The sequence below is a fragment of the Phalacrocorax carbo genome, chromosome 5 (genome assembly GCF_963921805.1).
Source record: "Phalacrocorax carbo chromosome 5, bPhaCar2.1, whole genome shotgun sequence".
NCBI classification, from domain to species: Eukaryota; Metazoa; Chordata; class Aves; order Suliformes; family Phalacrocoracidae; genus Phalacrocorax; species Phalacrocorax carbo.
Genome location: NC_087517.1, coordinates 7,467,361 through 7,487,544, shown reverse-complemented (window position 1 = coordinate 7,487,544; position 20,184 = coordinate 7,467,361). Strand labels below are relative to the sequence as shown.

At 42.2% G+C, this 20,184-nt stretch overlaps 1 protein-coding gene across 2 annotated transcripts in view; it reads left to right on the top strand.

The window, feature by feature from the left end:
- Positions 1–20,184, top strand: part of THSD7B (thrombospondin type 1 domain containing 7B) — a 336,705-nt gene that overhangs the window by 112,982 nt on the left and 203,539 nt on the right. For both annotated transcript variants that reach the window (XM_064451039.1, XM_064451040.1), the window contains exons 4-5: positions 3,139–3,922; positions 14,372–14,623. In XM_064451039.1, the coding sequence (XP_064307109.1) occupies positions 3,139–3,922; positions 14,372–14,623 (1,036 nt within the window). The remainder of the gene's footprint in view (positions 1–3,138; positions 3,923–14,371; positions 14,624–20,184) is intronic.

Sequence of the window (20,184 nt, the reverse complement as noted above, 5' to 3'; positions counted from 1 at the left end):
TAATACTATTATTCCATTGTGCTGAGATGTTTCTTTTAATGGACTCAGATTTATTTCAAGGAAAGCATAAATTTTACATGACTCTTCTAAAAATGATTAAATTCTAATTACAAAGCAGACTATTGACTAGGAAGTATTTACATCCTTCTCATTTAAGCTACTGAACAGGATATTTAACTAAGCAATGAAACACTGTAGATAAGTTTACTGCTGCATCCTGAAGAGATCATCAGGAAGTGAAAAAAATCTATAGTAATGGGTTTTGCATCTAATTTTTGACCTTATTTTTCATGCTTCTTTTTTTTTGGTATGCCAAGAGCAGGCTACATTTTTAGCATGTTTGCCAGAGAATAATTGCAAATTGTGATGTGTCTAACGATAGTGTAATTACTTATAAATCTTTGCTTACTTTATTTTTTTGGGTAATTTTTTATTCTAAATTCACATCTGATATTAAATAATGGCCCCTTCTTGCTAAGGCTTCTGCTGCATCTCTCTCTATCCTGTTAATGTAGGGGTTGGTAAATCTGCAGCTGTTGCATAGAGTAGTTAATGAGCAACAGCCAGAAATGTATAAAAAGTACTAACGCGGCAAGTTCTGTGCAGTAGTGAAAGAGCAGTGGTGGGTTTGATGACTGTAATTTGGCCAGTCCTCTGCTGCAGCTCCTTTGTATTACTCTTTTGGGGGACGGGTGTGTGTGGGGGTGTTAATGCTATTTTTAATGCTATTTGCTGTCCTAAGAAATAAGTAGTAAATCCTTAATTGCTGTAATGTGTTTCAAACTCCCACTGATGAGTAAAATACTGTTATGCACTATGCTGAAGTGAAACAATTTTACTCTTGAATTTTTGCTTTAAAAACAAACTGGTGAAAACAAACTTTACCTGTACTGAAACTTCCACATCTCAAAAAATGAAACTGCCTTTGCTGAACTGCTTCAGAGAAATAGATGCTGAAATAAGCTCATGATACAATTGCATTGCTGTGCTTAGTCTTTGTGCTGGTTACTTTCCTCCATTAATGAAAAGCCACCTAATACTTGAGGTCTGAATTTTGACTGTTAGTTTTAGTGAGATGACAGTATAAATACGTAATCCAGTGTCTGGTTTTGAATCTTGTTGGCATTGGTGTAAGAATATTCTTTTAAATCAAGGTCAAGTATCGAGGATGAACATTTAAATTGTCAGTGGACCTCTTCATGGAACTGAACTTCAAAAGCACATTTAAAGATTCATTTTTTTGAATATTCAGATTTTAAGCACATTGAATTCTGTTGAAAGCCTGTCGTTAGTGTAGTACAGCTTGTAGGGCACAGCATAGTTTGATGCTGCCTTTTCCCATTGAAGATACGTGTCACAGCTGAGTCCTTACCTTGCACTGGTATCTTTTGGTGTGAAATAGAGGCATAAAAGGGACAAAGATTTTTCACATAGCTTGAAGGATTCAACAGAAGCTGGAGTTGTCTAAACCCTGACGAATCTGCAAACCCCTCTTGCCCGCTGCCTGCCCACCACCGGAGAAGGTGCCAGACCGAGGGCAGAGTTGCGGTCCTGGCCTGGAGGCAGACGAGAGCCTGCAGAAGGGACATGGCAGGAGCGCGGGATGTGCTGGAGGAAAAGCTCGGCTATATCTAATTCCTAATTACTTTTCCTTCTTTATTAACAATGAAAAAAGAACAGGAATATTTATTTATTTATTTTTATTTTTTATTACACAATGTCAAGCCCCTACCTCTGGAGGACTAACTCCTCTATTCATGAAGAAAGAACAACAGGATTACCAACAAAACGGCCATCAGCTGAATGAAATACCTGGTATTATAATTGCAGCCATTATGGGGCTGTTTTTGGTTTTTATGTGTATGTTTGGTTTTGTAGTGTAAGCATGTAACTGATTCCAGTACTGTTAGAATCTATTTTTAAAAACTTGGCTGGAGCAGCATTTCTTAATATAAATCGACCTATTTATTGTAAGTGCATTTTATGCCTTGGAAAAATACAAAAGGTAGGGTAGTTGCGGGGTATTTTCAAGTGAGAATTACATGTGCAATGTTCTGAGTGAAATGGCTCTGTTATGAGGCACTGGAAAGTTTTTAAACTTAGAAATGAGATAAGACCTTCTTGAGACATGATCATCTGAATCCCTTTAATATGTTCATATATGACCTGAGTGCTTTTTCCCTACCTTTTCTCTTCAGTTTGCAAGCAATTTTGTACTTTATAACCCTCAGATTGTTTTTTTGTCTTGGTGGATTTTTGTTGAATAATATTGTCACAGAAAAATCTTTCTGTTTAGCCTTGTCTGATTAAGTTCACTTGCAAATCCTCAGATAAGATTCATACGATTACATATATATGTGCTTGAGAACTAAAAGTGACATTGCTGGGTTTAATTTTGGTTTCATTTCTCTTCCCAAATAACTAGCTTTACCGCGTCTATAGTGCCAAGTGCTGCAAATGGAAACTACTTGCTCGATGCACATCCCAGGGTAATACTGAAGTTGATGCACGTGAGGTGCCCTCGCTGCTACCGGGGCTCTGCTCTCAGAGCAGCACCCTGCGGGACCTGTCCTGCAGTACATACACTAGCATATCAAGTCAGTTTCTCCGTTTCAAACTCCTATTAAGAGTATGTTCTTGTTTTCATAGTATTTATCCTCACCATTTTATCGCTATGGATGATGATTTGGCTGCTTCCCAGTGCAGTTTGTTCCATTGACTAATTGCTCTATTAAGACTGTTTTCCTCTTATCTAACTTGACTTTCTTTTCCTATTAGATTGTTGTTCCTTTATGATCATTTTTATATTCATTTGTACAAGTGAAATTAAAGATTCCTATTTCCTCGGGCTTTGGGATGCATTTTACTCCTACAGAAACGTGCCTGCTGTGCCTTTAACCTGAGATGTTGTGGGGCATTATTTTTTTTCCTGCAAGTCTCGCTGAGTGGCGTAGTGATGGGAGTATACTGGGAGGACAAATGACTTGCAGCCTTCAGGAAGCTTTTATACAATTTTAGGGACCGGCTGGCTGTTATTTTTTAATACATGGCAACTTATGGTTTGGATGCTCCTGCGTATGAGGACAGATCTGTGGCAGGACTATTGCATGGCATTTCTCAACGCTCCCTCTTTTGCAGGTCACTGGGGCCGGTGCGTAGGTGACTGTGGCTCGGGGGGCATTCGGAGTCGGGCCATCTGGTGCACCCACGTGGAGGGCTGGACAACGTATCACGCGAACTGCGACCAGAAGAACAAACCCGAAAGCCAGAGGAGGTGCTTTAAAGTCTGTGACTGGCACCTGGAGCTGTTTGAGTGGGAGGTTTCAGGATGGGACCAGTGTGGGCTTGCCCCCTTTGCTGGCAGTGAGGTTTGCATCACCGCGCAGCATGGGCTGCAGCACCGGAGCGTCCGCTGCCTCCAGAAGCTGAACAGAACCATTGTCGCCAACGAAATATGTGAATATTTCACACCACAGCCACCTGCTGAGCAAGCCTGCCTGGTGCCATGCCCGCGGGACTGCGTCGTGTCCGAGTTCTCCAGCTGGTCCGAGTGCGGCACGGGCTGCACCAAGAGCTTGCAGCACCGGACACGGGCAGTCATCGCTCCTCCTCTCTATGGGGGTGCTCCGTGCCCAAATCTGACCGAGTCCAGAGCCTGTGGTGCTCTCGCCTGTCCTCTCGGGGAGGAGGAGCACACCTACAGCCTCCGAGTGGGGTCTTGGGGGGAATGCCGGCTGCCCCATCCTAAAGACGTCGACCTTGCAGGGAGGACTATGCTGGATTTTGGTTCGGACTCTGGAGAGCGAAGCATGTCCAGACTTCAAGGCTATAAACCCCACCTCCGTCCCCGGGAGGTGGAGATCGGTTACCAAACCAGGCAGGTCAGGTGTGTAAGGAGCGATGGAAAAAATGCCATGCTGAGGTAAGGGTGCTTTGTCTTATATTTCATCCCCAGTGGATTTGTTTGACAGAGCGCCTGCTTGGCATGGCAGCACCACAGCAAATGTGCTCGCCTTCTTGAGTTTTAAATGCAAATTTTTATGTGTTTTCTTTATGGTCTTTTTTTGATTTAATTCCCTTCTGGTATAGCTAACATATGCTGAATATTTTGCATGCTTCCACGATTTGTGACTGTTGAATTCATTTTATGTTTTTAATAATTCTCTTCTGTTTTTTTTTTTTTTGTTGTTGTTGTTTTGAGGAGACATCGAGGAAATGGGATTATATATCAGTTTGCACCGTTGCTGGGCCCTGGCTGTGGGAGAGGGAGGTTTCATTCTCGGTCATTGCCTGCATATATTTGGCAGAAGAGGCTAAAATTGCACCGGCTTAAACTGCTTCATTCTTACAAACCAGTAGTGGATAAAATAAATCTGGAAAGTTTGGCCTTGTGAATTTACTAGAAGGTATTTCTTAGAAGGATGTATTAGTGAACAAACTGTGATTGCCTTCCTGCTTACTGAGGAAACTTCCCATCTGGGTGTAACTCTTGGATGCTGATACTAGATACATGACTTGCTTTTCTTTCTTGTCCTCATGTGTTTTATCTAACAATTTCCTTAGTCTATGTAGGTTGTTTTGCTGTAATTCAGATGTGAAGGTTACAGTAACGTGCAGCAAATAATGGAAAGATTTATTCTCTCAATTTCTGGCTTTTAAATTTAAGCTATCTAAGCTCTGCCATTTGACTTCAGGTTGGATTTGGGCAGGTGCCAGAAGCTACGGATGACTGAGAAATTGATTGAGTTCTGAGAAAGTAAAGACTTCTGGAGAACTTATGTTCTGTTTTTCAGGGGTATTAAAAGCTCTTGAAAAATCCTGCTCCTGTATTTTGTGGAAATCAATCTGTTTCTCAGTAATCTACAGCTCCTGGCACCTGCGCAAACTCAAATTGCAGTGAGAAGGGGTTATTTTATGTCCAATTCTCTACCCCTGTTAATGTCTGCAGTGGTTTTGCACACATACTGAGGTGAAAATATACATTCTAGGCTTTTTCTTACCCCTTCTATTACACCTGCAGCAAAGTACGGATGTTTTTTTTTTTAATTGGTTAAAAGAAGTTGAGCTTTGTGAACTGTTCCAGCAGTTTTCTAACATCTTGACTTTATTACTTCTCTCTAAATATATGCTGATTCTAAATATACAGATTTTATGCTCATGTAGCTGCTTGACTTTAATGGAGTCACTTGTGATTTATGCTGCTGTGCGACCAGCAGCAGGTTTATGTCTGCTAATGCTTGTTAGCGCTTCTTCTGCCTCTTGCAACTCATTCCTTATCAGAAGGTCTGGGAAGGGGATCCTGACTTCGTTGGATTTTCACTCGTTCTGGCCTTACATGCTCACTGCTATAATTGCTGTAAGAATGGGGAATGGAAGGCACTGTTTCTATAAATATTTTCTCTTTCTTGTGCTACTGTGTGAGTTATACATTGAATTTCTGGGTGACAGTGCAGACGGTTCTGGGAGCTGTAGTTTTAGTGACTCTACCCCTGATCGAGCTATCTTGTTCCTTGCTCCTTTCTGGCTTTTGGTTTTTTTTTTGGGGGGGAATCTACAACTCCATTAGCCACCTCCTACCAGACTTTTTGTGCTGAGTCCATGCCTCAGATTTACTGCAGAGAGCTGAGTCTGACCCATCCCTTACTCTTACTCCAAATACAGGAGGAAAGCCCGTTGATTGAATAGAGGACAAAAGGTCGTGTCATAATAGTGTCCAGACAGTCACATACTTTTTCCTTTCTCCTCTTGGACCTAAAATCCAAACCTAAAAAGCCAGCCTAAAATCCAGTCCGTGTTTAATTCCAGGGCTAGAGTGTCACTGATACCAAATACCACTGCCAATGACTGCCTTCAAGCATCCTCCAGTAACATCCTCCTCGTTTTGTTGTGCAGCATATTTGCTGCCATTCTTCTGAAGAATGGACCTGACCTTGCAGATGTCGCTTTACAAGAGCAATGATATTTTGGCTACTGATAAAGAAGAGTAAATGCATTTGCATAACCCTGTAGCGGGGTTTGGCAGGCAGCCATGTGTCTGCTGTAAAACTGGAAGGAAGTGCCTTATTTGTGCTTTTTTCATTTTCCTGGCTGAGGTTCCCTATTTCGACTAACACCATTGAGTAAGTCTCAATGAGAGATGCAAATTAAATTTCTGGAAAACTGAGGCAAGAGAGAGGAATATCCCAAGGTGTGCTTTAGTGGCGGGCTCTGAGCAGCTGGTGTGCCAGGGCTTTGCAGCCACCCTGCTTCCCGCCGCTGCCTGATTCATGCAGGAAAGTGGCAGGTGATGGGAGCGATCAGCTAACCACCTCGAGTGGTTGAAGGCCATGTGAGGAGAGGAACCATATGCTCATCTTACCTCCTCATTTATCACGCAATGGCAAAGATGCCTAATTTATTATCAAGGTTGTTTAATTTAGTGTTGTCTAATCTCAGGCCTGTGGAGCCAGCGAGGCCGATGAGGAGCAGGAGCCGCTGTGCTCACTGATGGGAGAGGGTACCGGGGTACGCTTCTTGCGTGAAAGAACAGCCTTTGGCCAAAAGTTGGATTTTGGTGGGCTTGGGTGCAAGCTGGTTTTTAAAGACTAGAAAACTGAACACATTCACTTCTGACAGACTCCGGATTACTGGCCTGTTGGCTAACAAGTTTGTGACTGCTGGGAATGGCAGGTGGGTTGTCCTTTCTCTTGTGAAATAGAGAGCAACGGTGGGAAATGTGCCTGGTATTTGTTTTCAGTATTTCACTAATGCTTAAGTTACGCCATTGAACCCCGCAAAAAGGAGGCAAAGAATCCTTTGCATTATAAGGAAAATATTTTTTTCATTTAATTGGTCCCACAAAGATTTTTGTGTCTGTACCAGCCTTAAAGGTGCAAGCAAAAATCCTAGCGATTTTAAAGGTAAAAACTGTAAATGGGAATTATTTGGAGAGGAGCACAAGCGCATGGAAGATTGGATTTGCTGTATCAGGGAAAAAGAGCTGGGGAATGCTTTTGTTGAAATACTGTTTCAGTTTGGAGGTTCTACGTTTGTCAGAATGGAAGGGGAAGGGAGAAGGGAAGAGGAAAGGGAGGGACAGACCTTTTTGAAAACACTTGAAGACAATTGAAGAGCAGAACATGAATAGCCCTTGAGACAGGTATGTTTCTGCTCAGAAACAATTTTGATGTAGAAACTTTATATTTGTGAAAATGAATAACATCAAATTAGAATTATTTTATGGATCTGATTTGAAGCTTTTAAAGGCTGTCTTTATTTTAAAAAGCTGGTAATTTCTTTTCATTACTATTTCAGATAGAACTCAGATTTCCTTTTTTTAAGAAAAAAGTTATAGTTTTGTGTTAAATCTCATATCCAGCACCAAATTCATACATAAGCACTTCCATGTATTAAAAAAAAAAATCTCTGAAAAAGTTGCAAGAGATTAATGTGCTGGAATGTCTGTTCTTTTTGGTTTTCTGTCTTGTCACAGTTGTAAAAATCTACTGAATAGTGAGGCAAAGGCATTTGTTCTCCTTTTGCTTTGGTTTTTATTTTTTTTCAAGTTATTTACGTTGAACACTAAACACTAAATTGTAATTTAGTGAAATGAGTGTGCATAGCTAGACACTGAAATCCTAAATAAATTTAACCTGATTTTCTAAGCTGATGGGTGTGCTCACTAAGCATACTTAGAAATTAAAGCCAGAAGCAAACAGTTTTAGGGGTTTTTTATTATTATTATTTGGATTAGGAGTCTTTTTAGGCACATATTTCTTAAGCTCTTCATTCTACGTGTAAGATAACAACAATGATATAATAGAGTTGGATTTGGGTTTCTGTTTACTTTGCCTTTGTAAGTGAAAATTCAGGTCAAACTCAGTCAAGGGATAACCCATCCATCAAGGGTGAGGTAGAGCAACATTCAGCTCTTTTGTTTGCTTCTGTAATTTGAATTTCCATTATCCATTTCCTAGTGGCTTGTGCTTAACCACTGTGCTGTTGAATGTTTTTAGGAAAAAATTATTTGCAGTTTCTAGTGTTGACATTCTTCGCTTCTCTGGATGAATACAGAATTTTGCAGTCCGGAGGTGGAAATGCTATTTGATGGTTATGATTCTGATCTGGGAGAGGAGATGTGTGTTCACATTCCTCCCAGCAGATGTAGGAATCAAGCCTCGGTGCTACGGCTTGAAAGCAAATCCCTGAGCTATTGGAGAAGGAGGAGATTTTATTTTCTAGTGTTCTTTAAAAGTTTTGTCTCTCATTTCCTTTGCTTTTATTAAAAGCAGATGAAACAAAGGAACAGTGACTGCCTTTTTTCCATTCAATAACATTTTAGAAATAGTGCCCAATAATAATTGAGCTTTATTCTTCTGTTTTCGAATTGCGCTGAAAGCCAGCTGCCTCTGTAGCCCTAACATTTCAATGTCTGCCTAGGTAGCGCAAATGGAAGTCAGCATTTATTTTGAATTGAAACAGAGGATCTAGGGCATTACGTTTAGGAGGCACCAAAACTTAGACATCTTAGACACCAAAGCCCTGTGTGTGTTTGGATTATAGGCTTCCCACCTCCCTTTCCCTTTGGTCTGTTGTAGGGCAGGCAGGTATGCCCTGTCTTCCTTACCGCCCTGCTGCAGAGGGGGCTGGTGTTTCTTCTGCCAAAGAAGCTTCTGCTGCACGGTTTGAATATAAGGTATCACCAGTATCCAAAATAGACTGGCAGCCCGTGAGGACCCTAAAATACAGTATGAGTCCTTGGAAGCATGCCTGTTAACACTGATTGCCAGTTTCCTTAGGGGAGTAAAGTGCTTGGATGCTGTTATAAACAGGGCAGGACTGTATCCATTATTAGACCCTAATATGATTAGCCAAGTGCAAAGAGCAGGTAGTGTTTATTCCAGCAGCCTGTGAGGATAGGGTCATTGATTACAGAATGGGAGATGTTAGAAAAAGGGAAAAAATGAAAATGTGTTATCAGCGTAGCTTAGCTCACTTCAGGATTTTCTTGCTCTGCAGCTTGTGGATTTGAGCTTGTGTTCCCTGGTCAGGCTTGACACTTCTCAGGAGCCTTCCTGAGTTGCCAGAGAAGAGCCTGGCTGCTGAAGCGGTACCCTGTCTCCTCCTGGTGCTGCCTTCCATACCAGCAGCATGGGCATGGTGATAGCTTCTTAATGTGGCTAATAATGTTGGAGATGGTCCTTTCAGCATAAAAGGTTCAATGGTAACCACCTGCCTAATCCTCTAATGTAAGGAAATGCATTCACCTTTCATTCTGAATGCATTGATAAGGTTGGGAAAAGGAACTGGGGATGACGTCTGTGCTGTGCCCAGCTTGATTTAATGATGCGCTGGTTCTTTTACCTGGAATTTAAAATAACTCCCAAAACACACGAGGTGTATTTAGAGAGGAGACACTGTTTTATTCTGCGCAGGGTGCCAGGTGGAATATTTCCACAAATCAAGCACACCTATTGGAGTTCATTTTGACATTTATACATGATGGTTAACACACCATGCCTATCTAACACATAATCATTGACCCGACTGAGCATCCTCATCTTCCATTGGTCTGTATCTTTTTCCGCTTAGTTTTAAAGCTACAGTGATTTTAATTCACTGTGTGTGCTTAAAAAGGGTGTGGGAGGGTAGTTGTTTTGTCCCTCAGTTGAGTCTGTGGTCGCAATCTCCCACTGCCGGAATTACCTTTCCCTCATGTCACGATCCACTGTTGGGTTGAACAATTTGGCAGAGGTTAAACCCTCTTGCTTTCCAACTGACCTCAGGTAGCGCTGGGTGATTGTGGGTGCCTGGGCTTAACTTCTGATTAACTCAAATGTTTTATCATGACTAGGTTTCTTTTACATTCTCAGAAACAGAATTAAGACTCAAAACGGAGTCAAGTGCCAAGTCACTTTGGCCAACAAAAAGTATGCAAGAGAAAAGGAGAGAAAGAGAGAAAAGAGTGAGAAAGGGAGAGAGAGAGAGTTGTGACAGCTACCACCACGGATCTGTAGCATCCCATCAGTCCGACGTATCTTCAGAGATGGTGGGAGAATGTTCTCCTTTCTTCCCTTCCCCTCTGAGGGTCTCTGCTGGTTTCACCTTTTATAGCGTTGTTCTCAGAACTTCTTTGCACACCCATGCCTCCCATTCGGCGGTAGGGACGCATGCCCAGTACTGTCACTAGAGGGTCTAGAGGGTCCAAGCCCGCCATATGTGGTCAGTTGACCCTGGGCCCAGGCACATGCGCAGAGGACTAGGGCTTTGTGCTCTGAGGCAACATATGTGTTCCTCTCCCGTCAAACTGTCCTGGTTGTCGTGGTGATGAGGCTTTGGGGGTTAAACTGTCCTGCTCTGTTGCTGTCCTGCTGGGTTGCCGTGGCAGTTAAACTGTCCTGCTCAGTTGCTGTGGTGGCTAAAACTGTCCTGCCAACAATGTTGAGACAAGTTTCTAGTCCCTTACACGCCAGTTACCCTGCTTCAGTGCCTTTCGGGGCAAGATGTTCCCTTTTATCACTGGTGACTTCACATCTGTGGCCTTCCCTTATCTTCTCACCCTTCTTTGTAGCAGGATGTTTCTGTTGTCAGTCTGTGGAGTTCTACTGATTTGTATTCTTTTAGGAGGTTCTTGTCAATGAGGCACTCATTGCTAATACCCTCCGATCTGGCCTAACCATTATTTACTACCTTGAACTGTGATCCTTCCTTAACTTGTAATAATTCCTGCGCTATTCCATTTCATCCAAGAAGAATATACACATTTGAGGCAACAGTCCTGGATGGTTTTGCTCCTTTTTCCTGCTGATAGACATGTTTCCACTCATTTCCTTGCAGTGGATGTGATGACTGTGTGACTGTAAGGCATGTAGCGCAGGTGCACTGAGCTGTTGGAATATTTACTGATTTTTGGTGAGCGACTTTTTGTCCAGAACAGAAGGGTGGTGTGGTTCAGCCTAGGGCCGCACAATTACTGTACCCTGTCGGGGAGAGCGTGGCTGGAGATGGAGGAGAGCAGCACACCTCTGTTGGCAGCAGCCTGCAGTTATACAGTCATGGGGGACATGGAGCTGCACAGTAGGGGTGGTATGTGGGGCAGGTTTCCCTCCTCCTTTTCTGCTTGTAGCTCCAGGACTGTGTGAGTGTAAAAGAGGCATGAGTAGGTTTCCGTTGGTTTAGTGGGTTTTTTAATATGTGGTTTATTCCCCTCCAGTACACAAGAGAGTAAGAGGGCTCTCTGCCACTTGAGTGAGTTAAGCTTCGTGCTGCTGTTCTCTGCTAACTAGCTGCAGGCAATGTAAGGTAGGTTGTGAAACAATTCCTGTAGTTTTACACTATCAATCCAAGCGTGTAACATAGAAAAAAGCATCAATCACATAAGTCCCCTACTATATCACAGCTACTAGATTGACTCCCAAGAGGGAGAACTAACCTGATAAATTAATACGTTGGAAGTTAGTTTAAAACCAAGGGTTATGTAGTATCTCTTGTCCCCCAGACCTCCTTCCTCTCCCTGCTGGTTCGGATGCAGCCGCAGCAGTGCAAGTACATGTCTGGTTTGCAGCCTCAGATCAGCAAATGTCTTGCACGTCTGGACTGTATCTGTATTTGACTGTCCTAAATTCATGTGCAACATGAAAGACTGTGTCTGAATTTCATGCAAAAGCATGGTTTCACATTTGGCTTTGTGTTGCTTGGTGTCACAGTTAATTTGACTTCGAGGCTCTGAATGAGCAGGTACAAGGTAGATTCACTTTCTGTTAGGCGGTTGCATGTAATTCTCCCTTGAGCAGAAGGATGGAAATTGCCAGTTCTACGTCTTGTTCACCGTAAGGTCAGCAAAGTTATCTATTTAGCCTTTTGTAGTAGGAGCAGCGGAGGGATTTTCAGGGCAGGAAAAATCTATTCAGTCTTTGCATACTTCAAAGGCTTTTGCAAATAGCAAGGAGGATTGCTGGCCAGAGTGTCACTATAGGTTCGAATCCATTAGGAGAGGTATTGTAGGTATTGTCTTGCTGAGAAGTGGGGCTTGCAATATTAATTTTAAAGAAGACCCCAAAACAGGTTTTTGTTTGGTATTTCAGGTGTTTCAGTAAAGATCAGGCCAGACTTAAATCTCCTTTGCGGTACTGGTATCTGAATGCAAAGTTTTGATCACTCTTTAAAATGTGAGATCACTTACCCTCCGGGCTGTGATCTTAGATAAACTCTAGTTTTCTAGTACAGTCAGTTAGGACTGTGATTTGTATGTACTACTATTTTATCTACTCAAAATCAGGAATTCTTGTTTCTTGTTAATGCTGTGGCACACGTGGCTCACCTGATAACTGCTGTAAAAGCATTTAAAGGGAAATGAAGTTACCATTCATGTGACTCCACCTAACCTAATGTTCCAGACAAGACTCAGAATCCCTGGGTTAGTAAGTACAGATGTAATGATTATTGCTTTTCAGTCTCTGGTTCCATAACATTGACGTTTTGTACCAGAGGCAGCTTTGCAATCAGTTGCATTTGACATGTAATAGAGGAATGAGACATCTTTTTGAGTTGTAAGCAAGAATAATTTTATTTTGAGGGAACTATATTGTAGGCTGTTTCTGCTTTATGAAGTTGTTAAAATAAACCTCAGTAAATTCATCCTCATGGCACTGGTGAGATTAATGAATTTTATTCTGGATGAAGAAACTGAGACAAAAAGTTGTTACACTGGTGTTCATTTTTTTTTTTTTTTTTTTTAGTTTGAAGTATAAATTTAAGCCACTAAATGCTGTATTGCTGGCAGTTGAGGGTCTAGTCAAACTTGATCAGGTATCAGTGGGAATATTCCTATCGACCTCTGTGAAAATGGGACCAATTTCTAGACTGGAGGAGAAGCGAGTGAATGTCCTTTATCTTCTCTGCTCCCCCTATGAGACTGCCTACAATCCTGAAATGATTGCTCCAGTCTATTTTCTTTAGAGAAAGTTACGTTAGTCAAACTGTGCTATAAGGAATACCAAGTCAGGTAATGGCTGGTTCCCTGGCAGCAGCTCTGGCTTTCACACCTTTTAAGTGTACATGTATTTGCTCCTCACAGTTGGCAAAATCCTGACCGTGAGCAACTGGAGGCTGGAGAAGGCAAATTTAGAGAGAGAGTTCACACTGAGTTCATGTATGGTTTTAATTTTGGAGGCGAATTTGCATCATCCGTATAATACTAGTCAGAAAATCTTCGTTCCTTTTCTCCCAGTAACTCCTTTTTTTCTGGGTTTCACCTTTTTTTGCCCCATCCCATCCTTCGTGGTGCTTCAGTGATGTCTCTGTTCATACACACCTCAGTCCTCTTTCAGTATATTCTTTCCCACTCTGTTACCTCGACTATGTAAGGTTTTTGTGAGATGAGAAAGGTTTTTCTCCTGTTTTGGGAGATCAGTGGTGACGCTTTGGTTGATCTCTGGCTGGGGTGAGGTAGAGCAGCAGCAGCCAGGCTCTGCAGGGTCCCTCCCCGCCTGTGCTGGGGAGGAGAGCCATCAGCTGGCTGAGGTAGAGCGGAGAAGCAAGGAAGGATGGTGGCCTTAGTCTGGAGGTTTCTCTTCTCCCAGAAATATTTGCTATATTTGCCATACTTTTCTATATTGTGAAAAGCTGTTGTAAATTTGGAACGCTTAAAAATTTTATTCTGGGACTTTATATTTTGATACCAAACAGTTGGCAGCTCTTAAAATTTGGTTTTCCATTGTATTGGGCTTTGTGGTGTCTTCATGTGTTACAGAATGAATGAGGATCATGTCCTAATGTCAGCAGCAGTAACTGAGTCCCAAAATGCACCCACAGTTGCAGCATTCCTGGGCCTCTGGTGGTTTGTCAGGTTTGGAAACCCTCTGACCTTGTTTGACAGCATTTGATAACAGCCTCACAGAACCAACTCCTTTCTTTTTAGTGTGTGACTCATTATTTTTTAAAAAAGCAGAGTTGCTCAGGAGGATGTGCCGACACCTGGACAGATGGGATGGACAGCAGACAGCTAGTCCTGTGTGCAGGGTGATGGCAATGGTTACCAGTGGAAGTATTTCTCTTGGGCTTGGCTTTTATTTTCCTTCCTGGATAAACTGTGAAATTCTAACTACACAGGAGCAAATATAGTGCCTTTTGCATCTGTTTTAACTTGAAATAAATGAGGTATATTATTTGCAAGCAACTCGGCATGCAAGATTGCACCCAGAACTCCCTGGAAATGCTTTATGTGCACTGCATTACAGCTCTTCTTACTTTCATTGTATTGGTGTTGATGCAGGTCTTCTGATGAACCCCGAATGACCATGGATTTCTTCTGTGGGGCTTTGGCTTGAAAAAGAAAAAAAGGAAATTTATTAAGCAAGGCCTCCTCAGTTGTTCTACTGTGTTTTTATCACAGCCTCTGTGTGCAAGATCCTGTCCCTTTGACCTTCAAGTCCTGTGTCATCGCTAAAGACTGCGAAACATCTGAGTGGTCCGCGTGGAGCACCTGCTCACGGACCTGCAGCTGGGGCCATCTTGCCCCGGGCTTTCGGAGCCGGCACCGCGGTGTGCGGACCGTGGCGCTGGGCACCGGGAAGCAATGCCCGGAGCTGGAAGAGAGGGAAGCGTGCGGCGTGGGAGGGAAAGAGCTGCTGCAGCCTTGCCCCAGGTATAGTGAGTGCTTTTAGCCTAGTTTTTGGAAGTAAAGAAGCCTCTGTTTGATGACTGCCTTGTACAAAGCTAACCTTTCTTGCTCAGTGTTTGTGCATGGAGAGGGTTGCATGTCATGCTTTCTCTCTGTGTCTAAAAGATCATTGATTTAATCATTGTTAACTATGATTAGTGGTATTATTTATTGTTAGTAATGTTCTTGTAATTGTTGCTATTATCGTTGTTGCTATTATAATAATTACACTTATATATAGAAATAAATTTAAATTACACCCACTACAGTTTAAATTTAAATATTTTAAAAATTGGAGAGCAGATACTCTTGTTCTCTGAAAGGGCTTTCATGCTGATTGCTGTTTCGGAGAATTTCCTCAGCTGCAGAGAGACTGGGCAGGTCTCCATGGCCGTGCTTTTATTGGCTTTGAAATTGTAACTTTTACATAAGATTTAACGATTCACCTTCATCTCCCCATAAAAAATATCCCAGGCTTCCTTGAGGAAAATGGGAACTGATCAGATGTAATAGCTTGGACTTTACTCAGCTTCCCTCCAGGTACTTCTTGAAATGGGAAACTTTGCAGTCCCTGAGTGCTTGCTTGGCTTATGACAATCTTTGTTCTGGCAGAAGGTGAGGATCTTGCCTTTCTGGTCTCCAAATCCATGCTGTTACACTTGGCCAGGCTGGCGTAGGGGGTCGCTAGTTTGCTTTGCAAAGAAAATAAAATATTACTTAATTTTTCATGTGACATGTTCTGAGATTGACTGTAAAATGCTTCAGGATTGATAAAATTTTATATGCATGCAGACAAATCTCCCTGTCTGTGAATGAGTAGGTTTAATAGCAGGTCTATTCAGTGATCAAGTCATGAGTTTCTGGGGCTTTGCCAGATACTGCCAAAACCTTTGATAAAGCCTTTGCAAGATACATTCCTTAGGAAGGCGTAACCTGTATAAAGTCTCTGCATCGCTGGGTTTATTCAAAATCAAATGCTGATTGTTTTTATGCACCCTGCTAGCAGAAGAGAGGAAGTATAAAAAAAAAATAAAATCTGTTCCTTGATTACATCCTACGACAAGACTCTTACGGAGTGATTTTTGCTCCTGCCCAAAGGCACATCAATTTCAAAGACAATAGATTAACACATTGTCTGGCTGATTTTGTATAGGAGCGTGGGTGCAGGTGACACCTGATTGGGGTAGACCGGCTGGTAGTTAATCAGGGAGTGAACAGAGACGTGTCTGTCCCTATTTTCTCAGTTCTACTTTCTGGCATTGCACGGTATTAAAGTGCAAACGATTGTAGCTTGCTTGGTGTAGATCCAGGAGCGCCCAAATGGTGAGAACCTGGATAACACTGATAATTGTCTTGTGGTGCCACTCTTGGTATAGAAGGAAACACATTCTTTTGGTGTATCACTGCTCTGCCCCAGTTTTCATGAGCCTATGAACTCATAAACCTTCCCCATCCTGCCATACCTGCACACTTCAGTCCTTCATGCAACATCTCCAGTGAAGTATGTGCGTGAGCTAGGATATGCTGCCTAATGAGCTAGCCCAGGAAAATGACATTAGACTTACAGGTTAATAGAGCCACTTAACTAAAAATATTTTGGGGGGGGGGAAGATGGGGGAAGAGGGGGGCAGAAACCCAACCCAACCCCCAAAAACCAAACAGAAAACAAAACACCAACTCAGGTATTTCGTTAATTGTTATTTCTAGGGATGTAATATCCCAAAATGCAGGGGGTAGGCTATGACCTTCTTACACGGTGCAGTACTGAGGAGAATTTTACAGTAGCACATGGTTATTAGACTTTAATTTGGCCATTTAATACTGCAGAAATGAGCAGGAATGAAAAGCTGTAATGTTGCAGTATGTGCTATGGGTCTGCTGGACGTAAGGATGTGGGGGCCAGAATTTTGTATTAATGAACAGAAGTCAAACATTTTAAAGTATATTATTTAAGTGTCAGCAGCTGGTAGAGAGTGTTATCAGTCCATGTTATAGTTCACAGCCTGGTGGTTTGGTGATGGTGTTTGGTATTGGTGACCAGGATACTGGAATTACTTCAGACTGGAAAGCAGGAGCCTTCAGCCACAGACAGATGTAGTGTTATTCTCTATGAAATAATATAAGTCTTTGATGCCTCTGTTCTCCTTACTACAGCAGATTCTCTTTGCAGTGTAGTACCTAGAAAGATTATACTTTTTTCCCCTTAAATATATACTACTTCATCTGTGGCTTTGCTGAGGCTTTCCAAACAGTTCTCTTCTTTCTTCCCCTTACAAGATGATGATTAATTTCAGGAGATTCCGTATCAGCAATAAAAGGCTCCCTCCTTCATTTGTGAGGTCTCAACACAAACTGTTCTTTCTTTCTTTCTGGCATGTGTTTGCTGAATCGGATTAGTCTTAAAATCTTTTAAGATGAGACACCTATTTACTTTCCCAGTTCCTGGAAATCTGCTCTTTGCAATTTTTTGGCTGATTTTAAGATAAGTAGCCTTTCCTTTAGCTTTATTCTTTGGGCAAGAATTTTCCAAAGCATGTTCCAGGCACAGGAAAGAAAACGGGTGAGGACCAGAAATAGGCCAGAAAGAGAGCAAGACTGAGCAGGAGAAATAAAGGGGATCTCTAGAGGCTGTTTTTAGTGCAGGGACAGGGAGCATTCCATGATTGAATGAAGGTACGTATTGTGGACTACATCCATCAACACAGAAAAGCAGGAGCTCAAGAGGGAGCACTTGCAGAGTTGTACTCAGAAGGGGGAGATGGGTGAAGTTATATTCCAGCCTTCTAAAAGGATCCAGAGGGGAAAAAAATACCTTCAGCTTCAAAACTGCCCTGTTAAGTATTACCTCTATGTCCATGGCAAGCCTACAAGTTAAAGGTCCCATCACAGGTACATGGCAATTAGTGTAAATTTGCTGTTAAATGGGAAAGGCCTTTTAATTTTATAGCTGAAGTTTACAATAACTTCTTTAATCAATAGTTTAAATGGAAGAAAATAAAACACTGTAACTGCATGTAGGACTCCAGGGCTTTGTGCTTTGTTTTACTTTTGGTTATTTGTTCTGAAGGGATTAGATCAAGCACTTAAAGAGCTTAAATACGTAGGAGATGATTCTACTTTCTTTTACTGTGATATAAATTTGGGCTAGTTCAATTAAAGTGAGTAGGTATGTACAGGCATAAAACTTCTGTAAGCACTAAGAGCATAAGTCCTATAGACTAAAGAGACCAGGAGGTTACTATAAATTGGAAAGATATCAAGCACTTGTTTGTTGCATAGCTGTCACTGAGTCATCAGTTTTAAAACAATGTATTATATCATTTTTATCCTTGATGTGTAGCTTTCCTGTTCACTGGGAATAGATAGATTTTCCAGAATTATGATTATGTCTTTAAATCTTACATTTTGCTTGTGGTTGCTATGTTACAAGACAGTGATTTAGTAAAAAAACCTCTTTGCTTTGTTGGAAATTCAAAGCTTTTCAGAAGTTAAATGATGGAAAATGGGAAAGTTTTAAGACCTGATTTTTTCAAAAGGCTTGAGGTTACTGCTGAGATACCGGTGTGATGGTATCACTTTGTAAATGAGGCCCATTATGTGCCCCAATTAAAGATAAGGCATAAGTGTGAAGTAGGAAAGACTTGAAAGGAAATGCAATGAACCATGCTGGTAGGTGGCTGGAATTACACTTTGGGAGTGGTAGCAACACTACTCTTCAGCCCTTTGACCTTCACTGATCTTGGGCACACAAGAAAGGCCTTGAATCACCTGGGCAGCCTAGTTGCCTCCCCTCAGATCAGGAAGCATCCATGGTGAAGCTTTGGTTTTCCAGCTCTGCATTGGACACTTCTGTGGCCGTGGTTGGGTGTTGCAGTGCAAGAGCATGCTTTGCCTTGATAGTAACAGAAACCTGCAGAACCTGCTCTTGTGCTTCCTCAATGGACTCTGTTTAGCAGGGAAATTCTGAGCACTGCTTATGATGTGGAAAGCTGTTCAGCTTTACCAGCCAAGTTCCCTCCTACATACCCAAAGAACTTACATTGTTGTTTCTAAACTAGCAATTTTTGCTTGCTCATTTTCTTAAGCAGACTGATATAACTGTCTGTGGATTCTGGAGGTCCCCACTGGGGCATTATCTAGCTAGCCCTCTCACCATTGGCAATAGGGTCTGTCAATCTTTGGAAGTAGCTAGACCTCCCGTAACTCAAACAGTATTGTGAAAAAGTGGAAAAAGCCTATTGGGAAGACGGGAAAGGGTGAGATATTTTTTTTTTTTTAGCTATAGTAAGAGGTCTGTAGATAAATATGGGTCCCTGCTAGGACTGTAACTATACTGAGTTTGTGTCAATCTACCTAGGTATTAGTAGGAGTTAAAACGAGATGTTAAATCTATTGACATTTGACATTGTCGACACCATCAGTTTTTGGCATAGGGAACACAAAAGTACACTGGAGCTGACCAACTTTGATGATCCAAATGTATAATGTCCCTTCCACTTCCTGAGTAATCACACTCTTCACCCTCTGGGGACGGAGCACAAGGCGGCTGGGTGGTATGGATCCCTTAGCTTAATGCTGGTACAATGGATCTCTGCTACGGTCTGCTCTAATAACAGAATGTCCAAAGTGGCATTGGTGGCTTTGGTCATCTTTGTTCAATTGGAGAAATTACAGTTGTGTGGTAAAAACACTGTGGATATGGCTATTAATTTGCAAGTACTGGCCTGAGGTTGCCAAAGTTACAAAAACACCTCAGGTGTTTGCCAGCCAGTAGACTCTGTTCTTTACTAATGACTATTAACAAGTTTCTGATTAAATTTAAGTAGAGATTATGCAGTTTCTCTTTGCTGAGTAACATGAACTCTCATTGTCTTCAGTGTAATCTATAGATGGACAAACTAATACCAAGTATCAGCCATGCTGCTTAAAACCCTGCAAAAAGTCTGGCACAAAGCTGTCGGAGGTCACTGCATCTGTCTGGAAAAGTCTTGCATTAGGCTTCCCACTCAGTGGGATATCACAGAATCACAGGTTGGAAGGGACCTCAGGGTTCATCTAGTCCAACCTTTCTAGGAGGAGCCCAGACTAGGCAAGATGGCCCAGCACCCTGTCCAGACGACTCTTGAAGGTGTCCAACGTGGCCGAGTCAACCCCTCCCCTGGGGAGATTATTCCAATGGTGACTGTCCTCAGTGTGAAAAATTTTCCTCTGGTGTTCAGTCGGAATCTCCCTAAGAGCAACTTGTGTCCCTTCCCCCTTGTCCTCTCCATGTGACTCCATGTGAAAAGGGAGTCTCCATCTTCTTTGTAGCTACCCCTTAAGTACTTGTACATGGTGATGAGATCCCCTCTGAGCCTCCTTTTCTCAAGGCTGAACAAACCCAGTTCTCCCAGCCTATCCTCGTATGGCAGCTTCCCAGTCCTTTGATCATCTTGGTGGCCCTTCTCTGGACCCCTTCCAGCCTGTCCACATCCTTTTTGTACAGCGGGGACCAGACCTGTACACAGTACTCCAAGTGTGGCCTGACAAGTGCTGAGTAGAGCGGG